Consider the following 16,786-nt stretch of genomic DNA (forward strand, 5'->3'; position numbering starts at 1 on the left):
GTAGAAGAAATGTCGTGTTTTTCAAAGGTACGTGAGGTTACTAGCGTGGAAAATAAGGCAATTTTAATGAAACTAACTTGGCTTGGAAATTTCTAAATAAAATTAAACTGTTCTGATAAAATGAATGTCCTACAAAAATAAGGAGGCTGAGCAATTGCTAAGTTACAAGCTCAGGCAAATTCAACTCCTTTGGCCTCAGTGGGTTTTCAGCAAGGGCATGTGAACATCTTTGCCCCATTATTAGTAGCAGTGTCAAGGGCTAATTGACATTAACAAAGTCACACAACCACACAGAGACAACATCTGCAGCTTATTAGGCTCATGCAGTAGGAGTGTGTTTCAGTATTAAATAAGGGATTGAGCCTCAGGAGTATAATAGATCATCAAAACTGCAATTCATCTCTGCTCTATCTGAAGAAAAGTTTATCTTTGGTTCATCAAATCTTTTTTTCTGCTTTAAGTGGAAACAAATTTATATAGACATGATCAGTAAAAAGAGTAAGAGGAATGCTGAATTGAATATTTGGAATTTTTTGTCTCGGAGATTAAAAAAATCATGTTATATTTTTAAAGGTGAATGAAATATCAATACAATTGTTGAAATCATCTCCAAAAAATAGCTTGCATCTCCATTCCAAGTCAAATATTCAGCTTCTGTTTAATTTAATGAGCATTATCTTTTAACCTTAAAGATTTTACTCCCAAAAGTAACTATAATGATGACATTAAAATGTTCTGAATTCAAATATTTGAACTTGCCATTTCTTTTATGATGGCAATATTGCTTTCAGCATAGGACAACTGAAAGAAGTAATTGAAACATGTTAGCTAAGTCTTGTTCTGAAGATGGATTAAGATTCAGTGATGCAAGTGAGGAAGAAGGAGAACTGAAAGAAGATTTAAAAAAAAATAATCCTTGGGAAAAAGGAATTGCTTAAACATCTGAAATAACACCTGCAGAGGAAAATGCCTCCTCTTCAGTGATGTTGAATCGGGTCCCGAACATAAAACTCTACATTGCTGTGTCCTGTCCTGTTGCTGACAATGCTACCCCAAGTATGTTGAGAAAAGTGTGCCAAGCAGACAACTCTTTTTCTTTTACTTTTTTTTCCCTCTGTAATCTAGTCAGATATTGGCAGAGGTGAAGGAATTATGTCCTCATTTCCTAAAGCCTTTTGATTAATTTCTCAGGAAGATTGTTTCTCCATATGGAGAATATGGCTATGTGTAACCATCCTTTTTTAAAAAATGAAATCACAGTGTGGCAGTTATCTAGCAGGAAATTCTACCATCAGGCAATAGGGGAGGCAGAGGGGAGTGAGAAGTGGTACAAGATTACAGGCTGTAGACTCTGCTGTCAGTCTCAATGCAAAATCCGCACTTCAAGAACTACCAGATTCAAAACACGTGCAGTTGAAATGAGGAAATTAAAAACATTAATTTAAATATTGCAGTACCATTTTATTAATTTAATGTGATGGGCAGATGGCATCTCCCCCTGCTCCCTGCCACTTGCATACTGGGGCTGTAAGTGTCCGACAAGAGGGTTACAGAGACCCCACCATATGCTGTTGTGTATTCCTTCTTTAGTTGGCCTTGCAATGATCACATGTAGGAAGCCAGGTCTGCATAAACACAAGGGAGCACCGCTGGAAACCTTTATCTCCTTCAGTTTGGGGAATTGTGTGTTTTGCCCTCTGTCTTCTGTGCTCACATGCTGGGAGTTGTGGCAAACTGAACTACAAATGTAACTTTGAAGTTGTATTTGTCTTAACTGAACTACGGCTCCTAGAAGCTGCAATGAAAAAAAATCAAACCAAATCAAACTAAAACATCAAACTGCTGCTAATTGAGCTGCTAGAAGAAAAACAGGTGATCAGTCAGCCCCGCAACACCTAAAGCATGCAGCTCATGCACAGTTACAGAGACAATGGGAGGAGATGGGAGACCTGGACAAAGGCATACAGGGATGGAGACAGGGATGAGAGGTGCCAGACAGCTATTATTTTCTTTTGGCTTGGCAAAGTAAAGCAAAGACTGTCTGGATGAAGAAGGACCCACCGCTGTGTTCTTGGGAGTATGCTTCTCTGTTTCTCTTGATCTTTCCTCTGTCCAGCCAATTTTCCCATCTGGTGACATACACAGTCAGGATGGTATTTTTTCCTAAAAACAACTAAATTATATTATTTCATACTAATTTTAAAAAATAACAGTATCTACACAAGTCTGTGAAATGCAGTGTTGAACAGTGCTGCTTTCTTGATATGGAAAGATCAAACCATTTTTAATAACTTGTCGTTTTGTTTCTTTCACAGTTCTCTACAGGCATTCGATTTTCTGTTCAGCATTTTGAAAATGCAGATTTCAGCATCAATTTTGAGCTGCAAGTAAAAAGGTTAGATGTTTTATCAAGAGTATGGTTGGTTATTTAAATTCTGAATTCCTGTTGATATCTGAACTTTAATATATAAGAAGATCACTCTAACTCTTCAATGTCAGTATTTATTTCATGGGCTTTCCTATGGAAGCTTTCTTCAGGAAGATTTGTGGAGTTGGAACCTTGTTAGCTTTTAGCAAAATTAGTTTTAGAGTTATTCTGAGAATTTCACTATGTTAAAATTCAGGGTAACTGATTTTGTTTAGTGGTCCAAGGACCTCCTACAGATTTGCCAAATTTGCACTTCTTTCTCCACTTCAGGATTAATGAACAGTGATCACTTTGTAATAAAGTTCTGCATTTAAAAACATATCATGCTCTGAAAAAAAAAAAAAGATGTGCCACTTCTTCATGAGTATTTAAAAAAATAGAAGGAGAGCAGTTAAAATCTGCTCAACAGATTTACTGGCATGAAGAGAGAAAATTGTTCCAGTTTGATGCAGGTGAACCTTTGTCATTTTTCCATTAGTTTCTTCCACATTTGTGGGGCTGAAATATTACTGCTGGAGAATCTTCTGGTTTATGCTGAGCAGCGCTTCCTCCACAGGGATGAAAAAGTGTAGGACGGGCTGGGTTAGGGTAATAGCAAGAGCAAACCTGGGATGTTTTCGGTAGGTGGCAGGGCTTCTGCTCCATCTGTCCTCATTAAATACATGCTGGAGTTCCTGATGGGGCCCTCTCTACCCCACACACAGAGACTTAATTGCTAATGTCTGGCCTTTAATGAGGGCCTTGATCATGTTCACTATGGTAAATAACTGAGACGTTTAAAATGCTTAAGTCATGTTTCCAGAATGTAAGCCTTGAAGGAAAGGACATGCAGAAACTCGGGAAGGGCACAGCAACACCACAGAAGACAATGAGGTGCCAGGTCAGGCCTCAGCCCTCTCCCAGGAGTCTTGCTGGTGAGCTGGAGGCCATGCAGACCTGGGCATGGGCTCCTCCAGAGAGAGATACAAGATAGAACGTCTAATTTGTGGGTCCCCTGTCCATACCCACTGTTCACTGTCAGGTCATTAATGCAAGCAATACAGTTTGAAATGGGTATCAGAGGCTCTCACCACTACCCTTTTCATGCTGTGAAACTGGGGAGGTTCAGAGCTTTTTGGGTAGCTAGATCTTTCTAGGTAATAAGAGTTGAGGGTAGGTCACTTTCATAGAAAAAGTGACAAGGCTTTACTGAGGAATAAGTCTGAACTTCAGGAGACAGCAACATCTCATGTTGCTCCACGAGTGTGACTCGCGAAAATGTAAATGGAGGAAATCTGTTGGGCTACCAACACGGACAGTTTCCTCAAACTGATATCAAAATGCTGAAGAGCACCCAACTATTTAAAAAAAAAAAAAAAAAGAAAAAAAAAGTTAAACTTCTTGCATAGGGAATGTACTCTACAGTTAAAACTCACTGCTTCGTACATTCCTTCCCAAGCAGCACTAAAGTTTGTACATTTCTATGTCCTTAATGAACAGGTAAAACAATCTTAAAGAAAAAGGAAACAGAAATCCATAAGGCAGAAAGAGGAAATTACCTAAATGGAAGGACAGGGAAGCAGAAAATTGATGTCCTGAATTTGTGTCCTGCTCTGAGATATTCAAAAGAGAGACCTTTGATTTACTCAAAAACATCAAGTGGAAAATAAATATTTTGGTTTGCAAGACTGAAGTTCATTACTTATAGGAAATAAGCAAGAGTCTGAGTAGCGTCTTGAAATCTGATTCCTTTTCTGATGTGGATTTTGCTAGGCAATTACATACCCCTTAGAGAGGGAGATGTCCTGGGACTTATATATAAACTATTTTCTTCTTTAGAGAGTACCAGAAAGCACAAATGAGATTTGAATACTAAATATATATGATCAAAAAATCTTTATTTTAACTCTGTGGAAAGTAGTACCGTTATACAAATTGGCGAAAAGCTTATTCTAACAAATTAATGGTATAGTAATTTTTATACTTTAACCAATTGTTGTACTTTTGTACTCAAAGCAATGGCTATAGAGGATTACATCAAAAGTTAAAATGATGTTTGAGGGGAATCTGCATTAGTTTACAAACAAATTAGAGCTGCTCCTAATTTTAGCAATCTGCAACCAGAAAGCCTGGATCAAAGCAGTATTGCCCTTTACTCCTCAAGAGTCAGTTGCTGGGAATGCTGGCCTCCTCTGAATGTTTCCATTTGACTGATGCTACCCAGATGTGATAACGGTAAACTGGGACAGCAATAGAAACTTAGTCTCCACGAAGCAAGGAAGTACTTCCACACTTGCTTGAAAAAAAACTCCAAACTTAGTACCATTAATCCCATAACTAAATAAATTCTAAGTCTGTAATTATTTATTTTCACTATCTATCTTCATGAATTTGAACCTGCAAACCTTTTTGGACATGTAAGGGCTATGGCCTTTTGAAGTAAGAGAAACTACCTTTGCTACTAAGGATTTTTGATAAAACGAGTGAGATCACTAGGCTTTAAACATGGGGATCTGTTTTCACTGCTAAGTGGGATTAAGGGTGTAAACACCCTCTGGATAAGGGAGGGGAAAAAATTAGAAAGGTAAAGAAAAAGTTTATTTTGGTGATTTTTCTTGAGAGACTCTGTCATGAGAAGTCACAAGTTTGGAGATTTTATTACAGATTTTATTATAACACAAAAGCAGATTTTATTATAACAAAGCCTATCTTGTTCATTAACACTGCCTTCCTCCAATGCATGAAACACCCTTGTATTCTATTAAGATACTCCTATCCATACAGATAGCCAAGACTATCAAGGGAATTTACATGATATTCTGAGCTAAATAAATTTGTATCATCATATTCACACATAAGACTCTTGTAACTAAGCTTGAGTTGATTATGTTATTAAACATGTGATGAGCTCAAATAATACCAAATTTAAATAACAATGTCCTAACAAGGCTGAAAAGTGGCAATAGCGAGCCCATGGTGTAATATGTCCAATGGCATCACTTCCTAATTTTAGGCCTTGTGGTATTCAGTGCTGTATCTATAATAATCTAGAGTTCTGCTAGTAACCTTTTTTAACCCTTGTACACTTCTTTTCCAGTTCAAACAAGATTAATCCCACCAGCAACTTAGTTAACCTCCGTATCAACATCAGTGCTGTGGCTCAAGTACAGATCAGAGGGTAAGTATTCAGCCATTTCAATTCATAATGATAACTATTTTTTGTATTGAATCTTTCCACGTATAGTAATCCCATGTAGTGAATCTCTTGACATATTATATTCCCAAACGCCTTATCCACTGAGAACACCTGAGAACTCCCAGGGAGTCTCGCCCCCGCTAGTCTTGCAGGATGGAGCTACTAAGAACTTACCAGGTCATGTAGGCCAGGACTGCCCCCGTGGACTCCAGTAAACCTACTGAGTGTCTGTGACAATGCAGCACACTGTACAACCCCACATTGTAGTAACACCAGTCAGAGACAATATTTTATTTGGGCATTCAAATTGTGTATGGATGTTACTAGTACAAAGTGCCTTGTGCAACCACTTAGGCACTTAATTCTGAATACCAAAGCAAAATCTGCTGCTTTTATGATTGGAATGATGAAACACATTATGGCAAGGCATATACTAATAGAGAGCAGAGTGAGGCCTTTGGAGAGAGGATGAATAAGGAATGACCTATGACAAGAGGTCAACCAACTACTACTGTAGGCTTCTTACATTTCTGGCTGAAGCAGGTGCCTGTACCACCGCAGGGTATGATCAATGATGATTATTTCTATTTCTGTCCTCACATAATAGCTTGGTTTCTAAACTATAAAATGCAATTAGGTGATAAGAATCTCAGACTACCCTGTAAAATCTTAGAATGAGACTCCTACCCTGGCATCCTGGAGGAAGTCGGCAGGATGTTCTTTTAAAGCAAATAATTGCCCCAAATGCATTTTGTCTGAGATCTCAGATTTCCTACATCTCCTCTTCTCAAACTACAGCTTGAAATGGAGCTGTCAAAAGACAACATATTTAACAAGAACAGAAATTAGAGTATTATTTCATTTTCTGTAGTTAGTGGTGACCTAGGGAAATGGGCTGTATAGGAAGAGAGGTGAAAAATACAAAATGAGAGGAAAGGTAACACAGAAAGAAAAGTAGAGGCTGACAAATTAAGAATCAAGGGGTTAGTTGGTGGTCTGCAGATGTGTGAGAAAATGTTGGGAGACAGCAATTGCTAGGTGTTGCTATGGGTGGAGACCCAGGTTAAGGATTGGCTGGAGTTTCAGTGCATCAAAGACATTATTATGGATACATACACAAGACTTCTCAGTAAGGTTTTTTCAGTTTTTTTCAGTGACATTGCTCATCACTTTCAAAGGAAAATCTTCCAAACTTTTTGTATTCTTTGCAAACTGTTTGGAAACCTTTTGCCTCCGTTGTGTTCTTTTTAATGAAAAGTTCTGTCTGTAACAGGACACCAAGAAATGACCAGAACATCCTCGGTTCTTAAAAAGAGCATGCCCACAAGTGGAAAAAATGGCTTGAAATGCTGCCTGCAGTGCTAAGAAACAGGTCATTAAACACAGAGGAATTGCTTAATTGAATGACTTCCAGTTCCTTTCCTCTTAAGTCTTTTAGTTTCTTATTAGCTATAGCATGCATGTACAAAGGAAAATTCCCAAAAGCTTTGTTGACAGATTTTGTTAATTACTCAGAGGTGCTAAAGCATACAGCTCCAAGGGAACTATTTGCTCGCAATTTCATAGATCAAAATAAAAGAGAGATTGTGTCCACATTTGGACTGGAAAATATCTTGCATTGGTTTCCCTACTTCTCTACACAAAGTTGCATGAAGTAGGACTGGAATCCCTGTACATTTTACTGAGGAAAAGTAAGTAGTTACCAAATTGTGCATATGCTTACATGGACCCATGCTAATACTGCCTCTATGAGAAAGGAAGGGATCTTCTTCAATATCCTATTCAAAAGAAATTTAGGATAATTCCTTAGATAGTTCATTTAATGAGCAGTTGCTCTGATAACTAAGATCTGATTATTCTGCTTACCCTGTTTTCTGTAAAACGTAAGAGTTTTTAGTTGTAACGTATTTCCCACTGCTGAAAGAGCACTAGAGGAATAAGGGATTTGGGAAGGAAGTAATTTGGACTGGGAGGATTTGCAGCTGACAGAATTCTTATTGTATATCCCACATAAGCATTTTCCTTTACTTCCTTTATCTGATTTTTCAGTGCTCTTGTTTGACTGATCATTGTCACCTAAAAGTGACACCTAAAGGCGTCACCTAGGAAAAATCCTCATCTAATAAATCACACAAATGTTAAAAATATTCTCAGTTAAATGCAAAATAAAATAGTCAAAAGAGAGGATTTCTGTTTAATTTTACCTGATTTTGCTACTTTCATGTCAATAGCAGAAGTCCACAAAATAATGGTAAAATCTGTTAAAATAGATGTTCTTATATACCTTATAATAATTTTAATTGAATGTCTACATTTACACTTTTCACTTTGTAATTCTGTGGATAAGAAAAACACTGCACAGGGAGTGTAATAGTTTTTGAAGCCTCATGCCTGCTTCTTTTTTTCTATGTACAGTTTCTGGTTTGCAGATTTTTGCGGTAGGTTAAGGGTCTCTATGTCTTGGCTTTTGTAAAAACACAGGAAAGTTCATATTCTCCAACACTTAATAATTAAAATTCTTATTGGAAACAAGACCATTTGTGACAAATAACAAGTTAGGCTAAGTACCTCATCTGAAATGACTTTGTAATGAATATGTTTCATTTCCTTTATTATTTAATTTGGCTTGTAAATTTGTCCTCTGGCATACTTGTGAATACAAACTGCTGGCCTTTTGAAGGCTGGGGAAGTATTAAAGTTAGCAGGCTACTCCAGGATGCCCTAAATTTCATGAAGAGTTGTACTTTAGCTGGATGGTATTATATTGTTCTTCTTTGGGATTCCTTGCTGCTTTGAGAAGGTGTATGCTGTAGAAAAGTTTCTATCAGACATTTCATTCACATAAGAACTGGAAGCAAGAACAGTTTGTTTCTTCCTAAAGTATTTTAAGATGTCAGCATTTGCAACAAAAACATCCAGTCTTCAGTTCTCTTCTTCAAGGGACTATCTGCAGTGGTGCTTTCTGTGTTTAGACTCAAGGAAAAGTAAATTAACATCGGTGGCTAGAAGTCCACTGTTTTAGTCAAATATTATATTCTGAAAAAAACTCATTAGCAATTCTTTTTTAACACTTTTCTATCAACAAAATTCCAGCTTTGGCAGAACAAGCATTGAAATTTTATGGCTTCTCTTTAAGCTAAAGATTCTGGAAACCAGCAAAACTGAGTAAGAGTTGACCCTTGTAAAGAAAGGGTGATATTTACCATTTTAGCACCAAGAGCTACTTTCAGTACCAGCAGATGACAGATGTCTGTGCCAGAACTCACCTACCATGCTAAAAGGAATGCTCGGGATATGATTTCCCAACTTCTCAACAACTGAATAAGGTTAAAGTTGGCATCTGAATGGGACCCCTCCAAGAAACTTCCAGGTTTTATGTGAAATAAAATGCTGGTGATTAAAATAGAAACATTAACAGAAGACGACTTAGTCCTTTCTTGAGGTTAGACAGAGAAGGGAAGGAAAAGTAAAATAGCAGACAGTAATAAAGATGTCAAATATTAAGTCACTGTTTTCTTCATGTGTGTTCACCTTACCTAATTCTGATGAATGTGCCCAAATAAAATGCCCTTAAGGGCTCAGGTTTCTATAGTGGTCTTAATTTTTTTCTACAGTTAATGCAGCCGATCACTGGTAACAGTTACTATTTTAACCTGTTTTATATATTACAGAGTGTCTCACCCCCCAACAATTATTTTGCCACTTCACAACTGGGAACCCAAAGATGAACCTACAAAAGAAGAAGAAATTGGTCCTTTAGTAGAACACATCTATGAGGTAAAAATGATATAAGTTGCTACAGAACCTTATGCTGCTCCCATTGAAATCCTGATGAATTTGGTTTATTGTCTTTATCTGCAACTAGATAAAGCCACAAATGTAAATATTCCGACTTTAGCACATGACCCAAATTTAATCTGGGAATTCGTAGCCCCGGTATCTGTTCATGTTGGTGGAGGAGATATTAGTTTATGCTAGGAGTCTGTCTTTGATATTTAAGGGATCTATAAACATTTTGGTTGTTTGACTAGAATTAAAAACAGTGCTTAATAGCTCATTACAATCAATGGCACATATTTTCAGTGATTTGACTGGTTTCTCATTAAAGCTGTGAGTATTGTGCACAGGAAAAAATATGTTTCCTTTAACATTTAGCTAATTGAAAAAAACTGTAGACATACACGTAACTTGTTAACTCATTGGTCAGAAATAGTTCTGTTGAAAATAACAACAAGTATACATATTTCTGTATGTATTACATATACATTTCAAGTATGCATATTTCTACCTTGTATTGTTGTTGGGTTTTTTTTCTATTGATGATTCTTCAATTAAAAGAGAGGAGTTCAGGTTAGAAAAAAGTGCATTGAGTGAACTACATGGAATACAGGCCACCTTTGGAATCTGATGCATGACCTTTATTCTAGGGTGTAAAACGCAGTACTTCACATATGGTTATAATTCACAAACTAACACTCAAGAAAATATAAGCAACTGAGCTTAATCAGCAGTGTAAGATTACAGTTTGCATGACTACTAGTAAACTGTAATAAACCAGACAGTAAAATAAAAAATATTATTCATTAATTACTCATCTTAACACATTTCTCTAAACTGAAAAATATCTAACAAATCTTCCTGTTTCAAGCATTTGGGCTGTTTGTGAAACTACGTATGTGACTTCAAATGCATTGAAATAGTTACAGTGATTAAAGAAAATGCTTTCATGGTTTATTGATATCAGCAAAGCATAAATAAGCCCAAACACCTACCCAAAAACCCTTTACTGAAGATGTAAGATTGAAAGTGGGTTTTATCTGGTTCTAAATAAAGGTCATCAGTCACCAGAATTCTACACATTTTAAAAGAGGAAGTTCTTACATCTCTAGAAACTTCGAGTGAAGCTCGATGTTGTTCTGCTTCTTCAGCTCTCATGCTCGGTGTTAACACATATCCAAACTTACTGTGGTCATCAAATATTTTCAAATTGTAAACTGATATAATAAAACTATTTTAATAGCACAGATTTTTTAAAAAATAACTATTATTCCTATCTTTACTCATTTTCCCAGAAAAGAATAATGTCCTGGGATGTTACTTTAGAAAAACTAGTTCTGTTTTTTCTTTTGGGGAAATTTTAACTGGGAGGTGTTGAAAATATAGTTCTTAACCACAAGAACAAGTTTAAGCTCTGCCATACCTTCTATTCCTACACCCTGAAATGTGATTCTTTTGTGTCCTGAAGTTTCAGCTACTATTTTCAAGTATGTTCTGTTAAGGTTCATTGTATATATTTGTATAGTGTATTTTGCTGGTGTGTTTTGGTTTGGGTTTTTTATACGTTTTTAGGTAATATGTCAGCTCTTTCATATATAGGAAAAAATGGGAAAGGTGATGCATTTCTTGAATACAAAGTCAGACAAAAAGGTTGCTCTCCCAGATTTGCCACTGTCTTTGTGACTAACATGTAGAGGTCCTTTTCCCCCACCTGCCACAGATTCTCCATCAATAAAATGATGTTAGTAATCTGTACATCTTTCCCAAAGTACTTCAGGGCTGTGGACACTGAGAATTTGAAAACGTCTAAGTAGTGGGTGCCGTGTTTTTTGTTGGTTTTTACTGCTTTGGAAAGTACTTATGATATTTGTTTGACAGCTGCACAATATAGGACCGAGTGCTGTCAATAATACAGTTCTCCATGTCGGTTGGCCTGTGTCCAGTCGAGAAGAATTTCTTCTTTATATTCTTCATATTCAGACACATGGACCATTGCACTGTCAAACGAGCTCTCCTATTAATGCAATGCAAATCAAGGTAAGTCAGCCCCTTTTATTTCCATCCCTGTCTGCATTTTGCTTGATTTTGTCTGCCTACGCTTCACAATGGGATGGAGCTTTTGGGAATTTTTTCACAGTGACCCTCAGATCATTTTCCTGGGTAAATAGCAAGATGTAGGTAGTCTATAATGTTTCTAGTGTGACAGTTGTGTTGCATGGTTATTTGTTTTCTGTACTTTTCTTATCAGAAGAGACTTGTATTTTGATTCAGTATTGCAGCATAAGATACAAGATAATTTTTTAAATGGAAATGTGCAGCGTTTTCCTTGAGGGTCATTTTTAACATGGCTCTGAATAGATGGCACAAAATTTTTCAGTCCTCAAGGGACTGAAAATTCTTGTGTCCTAAGGAGTACATTAATTCAGAAAGTCATCTGTACAGCAGCGTTAGCAGATGAACTCCCAAAGGTGATGTAAACCTTTGTTATGTCAAGGGATGCACAGAGCTCTTCAGTTGAGTCGGATACAACCTAGCACTGGTTTGTTTATCAAAAGGTCTTACCTGTTAGCAGTGGGGAAAAACCTTTCTAGCAAAATAATGCCGTATCATTACATTGTGAGACATGAACTTCTCAGAGCTGTTTTATTTAATAGACAGGAGGCAGCCACCAGGTATTGCAGCATTCAGTATTTTTAAAGGGTGTGATGCAATTTTAGTTTTTTTATTCCAATGCAAATAATTTACAGCTAATTTGTATGGTGATTGTTTTTTTTTAAGACTGGAGACTAATTCAGGTTGGAAGAGACTCAGGAGTACTTTGATCATAGAATCATAGAATCATAGAATCATTTAGGTTGGAAAAGACCCTTGGAATCATCGAGTCCAACCATCAACCCCACTCTACAAAGTTCTCCCCTACACCATATCCCTTAACACCACATCTAAACGAGTCTTAAACACATCCAGGGATGGTGACTCCACCACCTCCCTGGGCAGCCTATTCCAGTGTCTGACCACTCTTTCTGTGAAGAATTTTTTCCTAATGTCCAGCCTAAACCTACCCTGCTGCAGCTTGAACCCATTCCCTCTTGTTCTATCGCTAAGTACCTGTGAGAAGAGACCAGCACCAACCTCTCTACAGTGTCCTTTCAAGTAGTTGTAGAGAGCGATGAGGTCTCCCCTCAGCCTCCTCTTCCTCAAACTAAACAGTCCCAGCTCCTTCAATCTCTCCTCATAAGATTTATTCTCCAGGCCCTTCACCAGCTTCGTTGCCCTCCTCTGCACTTGCTCCAGCACCTCGATATCTCTCGTATTGAGGTGCCCAGAACTGGACACAATACTCAAGGTGTGGCCTCACCAGTGCTGAGTACAGGGGGACAATCACCTCCCTCCTTCTGCTGGTGTCGATCCAACATCCTGCTCAAGTAGGATCAGCTGTGAGATCAGACTAGGTTGTTCAGGGTTTTATCCAGTCTGGTCTTAAAAAAATCCAAAACCAGACACCATAAAATCTCTGGGCAAATTCTGCTGCTTCTTTATTGTTTACAGGGAAAAGGTTTTTCCCTACATCCAGTCTGAACCTCTCTTGTTTCAGCTTATGCCCAGTGCCACCATGCACCTCTGTGAAGAGCCTGGCTTCATTTTTGTCATAACCTTCTGCCTTCAACAGCTTTGGTCCCTGCAAAGCTTTCTTTGGTCCCTCAACCTGTCCCTGCAGGACAAGTGCTCCAGCCCTGAGCATCCCTGGGGGCTCTCTGCTGAACTTGTTCCAGTATATTGATCTCTGTCTTCTGCTGAGGCTCCAAAAATGGATGCTGTATCTACATGTGGTTTAATAAGTGCTGAGCAGAGGGGAGTAATCACTTTCTCAATGTGTTGCCTTTGCTCCTGTTCGTACAGCCCGGGATGCTGATGGCCCTTGCTGCTGACAGGGCTCACTGCTGACTCTTGTGCAGCTTAAGCCAGGTCTTCTTCTGCAGAGCTGCTTCTCAACCACTCAGTCCTCAGCATGTTTTGTTGCCAGGGGCTATTTCCTTGCACTGAGTATTTAACAAGATACTTGTTTTTAATATCATATGCTATATTTTATATTATGATTAAGTTCAACATAGTATGAGACTGTATAATCTGTAAAATGGGAGTAGTTTTAGAAGCCTTTATATTTTTTACCTGTCTTAAAGTGTTAATGATTTTAATTTTTCAAAGAACGTATTTGGAATATCCTATAAAGGCAAACTATCAACTGGAATTCTGCATGGAATGCACTCCAGAAATGGGAGTTTTCATGTGTTGCCACTTGAGAAAAGGATTCATATAGTCTACAATTATTTTATGGCCTACGTATTGTTTGCCATCCAGATTGCTTCCCCTCCCATGGACATGGTTCTTCTTTTATAGCAGAGCTGAAGATCTCGGAGTTTGGAGGAAACACTAACAAGGGGAAGCCTAGTAGCGGCCTCCTCAGTAAAGTGTTGATATGCCAGTGTCTAAAAGCCTATTTTAAGATCTATGTTTGTGATGGCAGATCCCTTCGAAAAAGCTTTGTTTGGCTCAAAGTCAGAAGATTTAGCAGAACATAGCTCTACATATTATCCCATCAAAAACTAGGTATCCAATTTATTAAGCATAACTGATTCCAGACACTTCTGGAGTAAACAACACTTCTTGGGTTTAACCAGTAGCCTGTTAAACATCTTGCGAGGAGAGCTGCGTTCCAAATGCTTAAAGTGCTATATGTCTTTTGCATACCAGGAGGGGTTTGAGTTTAGTACAGCGGATGAAAGTGGAGACATTTTTCTAGTGAAGGGGATTGCTCACGACCACGAGAGCTACAAGACAAGTCTTCAGCTTAAAGAGACAGAACTACAATGTATACTTAGAAGAATATAGAAAAACTGATGTATACCAAATGCATTATGGCTAGATTTTTGTGTTTCACCCAGGAAGCCAGAGATGGGTTGGGATTCCACCCATTTATTTAGTGTATCTAGAGGAAGAAAAAGGAAACGAGTGATAGGGAACTAAAGATAGAAAATGTTTCCACTTTGTACCCAAAACAGCAAGTTTGGAAACTTAGAATGGAAAATAGAATTTTTCTATTAACCTTTTCCACCCCATTTCTACCTATTTTTCAGAAGTGGTGAGGAGCAAGAGGCTGAGCTGCTGCATTTGTATTTGCAAGCCTAGCATCTCAAAGCCGCTGGTCAGATCAGGTTGCAAGCACCTGAAAGGGAGTTCAGCATCCCCCCTCCCTACCCACTGTGTTCTGGTTTAAGTTTCAGTTAAGAAGCTGAGATGGCAGCATTACTGTCAGGAGGGCAGAGCTCCTGGGTAGAATAGCGCCACAGTTCTTAATGACATTTTCAGGCAATGTATTTTTTGATGTTTTTGGCGGGGGGGGGTTTCTAAGTTTTTTTGGGTTTGCTCTTCCTTCTCCTACTTGATAATGATTACATCTGTTACATAAACAAGACTAAGTTCTTGTGAGGCTTGTGTGAAATCTTCCTGTAATAATGAAATAGTGGTCCATATGTCTTAACAGAATATGGCTTTAGATGCACGATCATTATTGCAAGAATTTAAACGTCCTTTCCTTATTTCAGCTATTCAAAGCAGAGAACAGCATTAATACACAAATCAGGTTTCAAATATGTAATCCTTATCTAGTGCTTCAGATGGAAAGAGGATACAGAGACAGCTTCCTTCAGGTTTTGTATAAACAGCAGGATTCCTGGCTCATATTTCCAAATAAGGCTGAGGACATTATATGCCTGGCTCCTCTATGGATTTCAGAACCTCACTCTCTTAGGGTGCTTGAGCATCTCCCCTTTGAAATGACTTAGATTGTTGAGTTTCAGTTAAAGCAGTACAGTCCTCCCTGTTGTTGAATTCCTTGTCTTGTAGAAAATTTTCCTTTGTGCTTTTTTGTTTCTTCCACAAAGATAAATCAAACCTGTGCACAGACGGACAGGCTTTTGTTTGGGGATGTTTCCTTTTCTGTAGCTTATCTTTCTCTGAAGGCGGTGAGGGATGTGAAGAGGTAGTAAAATTATGAATCTTGCAAAAGGTGTAAAGAGGAGCAAAAGGTCTGATCAAAGATACGGAAAAGATTCACTTGCAGAAGAACTCAGTACACTAGGATACTTCCGTCTAGAGAGGAGGTGACTGTGCACAAATATGATCCGTAAGATCAGAAGTGGCGGGAAGAGCGTGGGTGGGGATTGACTGCTCTCTGCCTCTTCCTGCACAGGAATCGGAGCATCAAATGAAGCCTGTAGAGCCAGATTCAAAACAAGAAAAAGGAAGTGGTGGTTCATGGTGACAGGTATTAGATATCTGAAACTTGTTGCCAAAGGAAGTAGTCAAGGTTAAAAGTTTACATGGTTTTAAGAGGAAACTGGACAAATTCGCAGAAGAGAAGTCCAGTGATGATTAATACATGAACAAAACCTTCATGCAGACCAGGAAGTCCCTGAGCTGAAAACATTTGGAAGCTGAAAGTTATTAGAAGAGAGCATTGTGTTTGCATGCCCTGTTCTTACTCTTCCTTCCACATCTGCATAAAGGCAGTGTTGATGAAAAGAGGGCTTTTCATCTCAGCTCAGCTAGATGGACTTTTGGCCTGAGCCATTATTCCTGACAAGTTGGGGTTTTTTCCCAGACTGATGGCAAAAAGTAATTTTATGGAGTCTGTGCCTATAAATACCAGAGGTATAGGCAGTGGTTTCCAGCTATGGTAGACAATACAGAGTGATACACATGACACATTCTCAATAGCTGAGCGCTGTAGTACCACGAGAGAGGCAACTGTCAGGGAAACAGTGAAATAGCAGCTAAAATCCACCATATGGGTAAGGTGCATCCACTAACATGACTGGCAGGAACTAACCTCTTTCAGAGGCAGTGTCTCCTCACGCTGCAGGGTCATTATTACTGTGTGTAAGTCCTGGCCTACAGACAAAAGAATACCATCCAATGCATTGCTCTTGAATGGTCACTGATGCCTCTTGTACAACAGCTTTTATACAAAGTCCTCTTCCAGGTCATTTCTGATGGAGTTACACATTGCAGCAGAGGGTATTGCTGCCTAGAAAAAGAAGAAAGCTAAACTGGGTTTTGAAATTACAAGTGAAGAACTGGAGAGATCTGGAAATCTGCTCAAGGTGACAAGGCTCAGGAGAAAAAAACAGTTCAGTTTTCCCTGTTGGGGAAACCGAGACAGTCCATTGTAGTTAAAGGGAGGGAGTATGTATCTGTTGAAAATAAAGTATGGTGTGTTAAATATGTGCCATATAATATAGCTACAGAGACAGAGTTGTACAATTCCATGCTACTTGCTCAAGAAGGATAAAATAATATCTTTAACCTGAACACGTAGGCCACCGGAGAAATTCTGCTTTTAAATT

General features: G+C 38.3%; 1 protein-coding gene across 1 annotated transcript in view; it reads left to right on the forward strand.

The window, feature by feature from the left end:
- The window catches only part of ITGA8 (integrin subunit alpha 8), a 120,397-nt gene that overhangs the window by 69,067 nt on the left and 34,544 nt on the right, over positions 1 to 16,786 (forward strand). Inside the window, exons 22-25 of the mRNA XM_074574578.1 lie at positions 2,316 to 2,395; positions 5,505 to 5,585; positions 9,275 to 9,380; positions 11,259 to 11,417. Coding sequence (XP_074430679.1) covers positions 2,316 to 2,395; positions 5,505 to 5,585; positions 9,275 to 9,380; positions 11,259 to 11,417 — 426 coding nt within the window. The remainder of the gene's footprint in view (positions 1 to 2,315; positions 2,396 to 5,504; positions 5,586 to 9,274; positions 9,381 to 11,258; positions 11,418 to 16,786) is intronic.

The sequence above is a fragment of the Larus michahellis genome, chromosome 2 (assembly GCF_964199755.1).
Source record: "Larus michahellis chromosome 2, bLarMic1.1, whole genome shotgun sequence".
NCBI classification, from domain to species: domain Eukaryota; kingdom Metazoa; phylum Chordata; class Aves; order Charadriiformes; family Laridae; genus Larus; species Larus michahellis.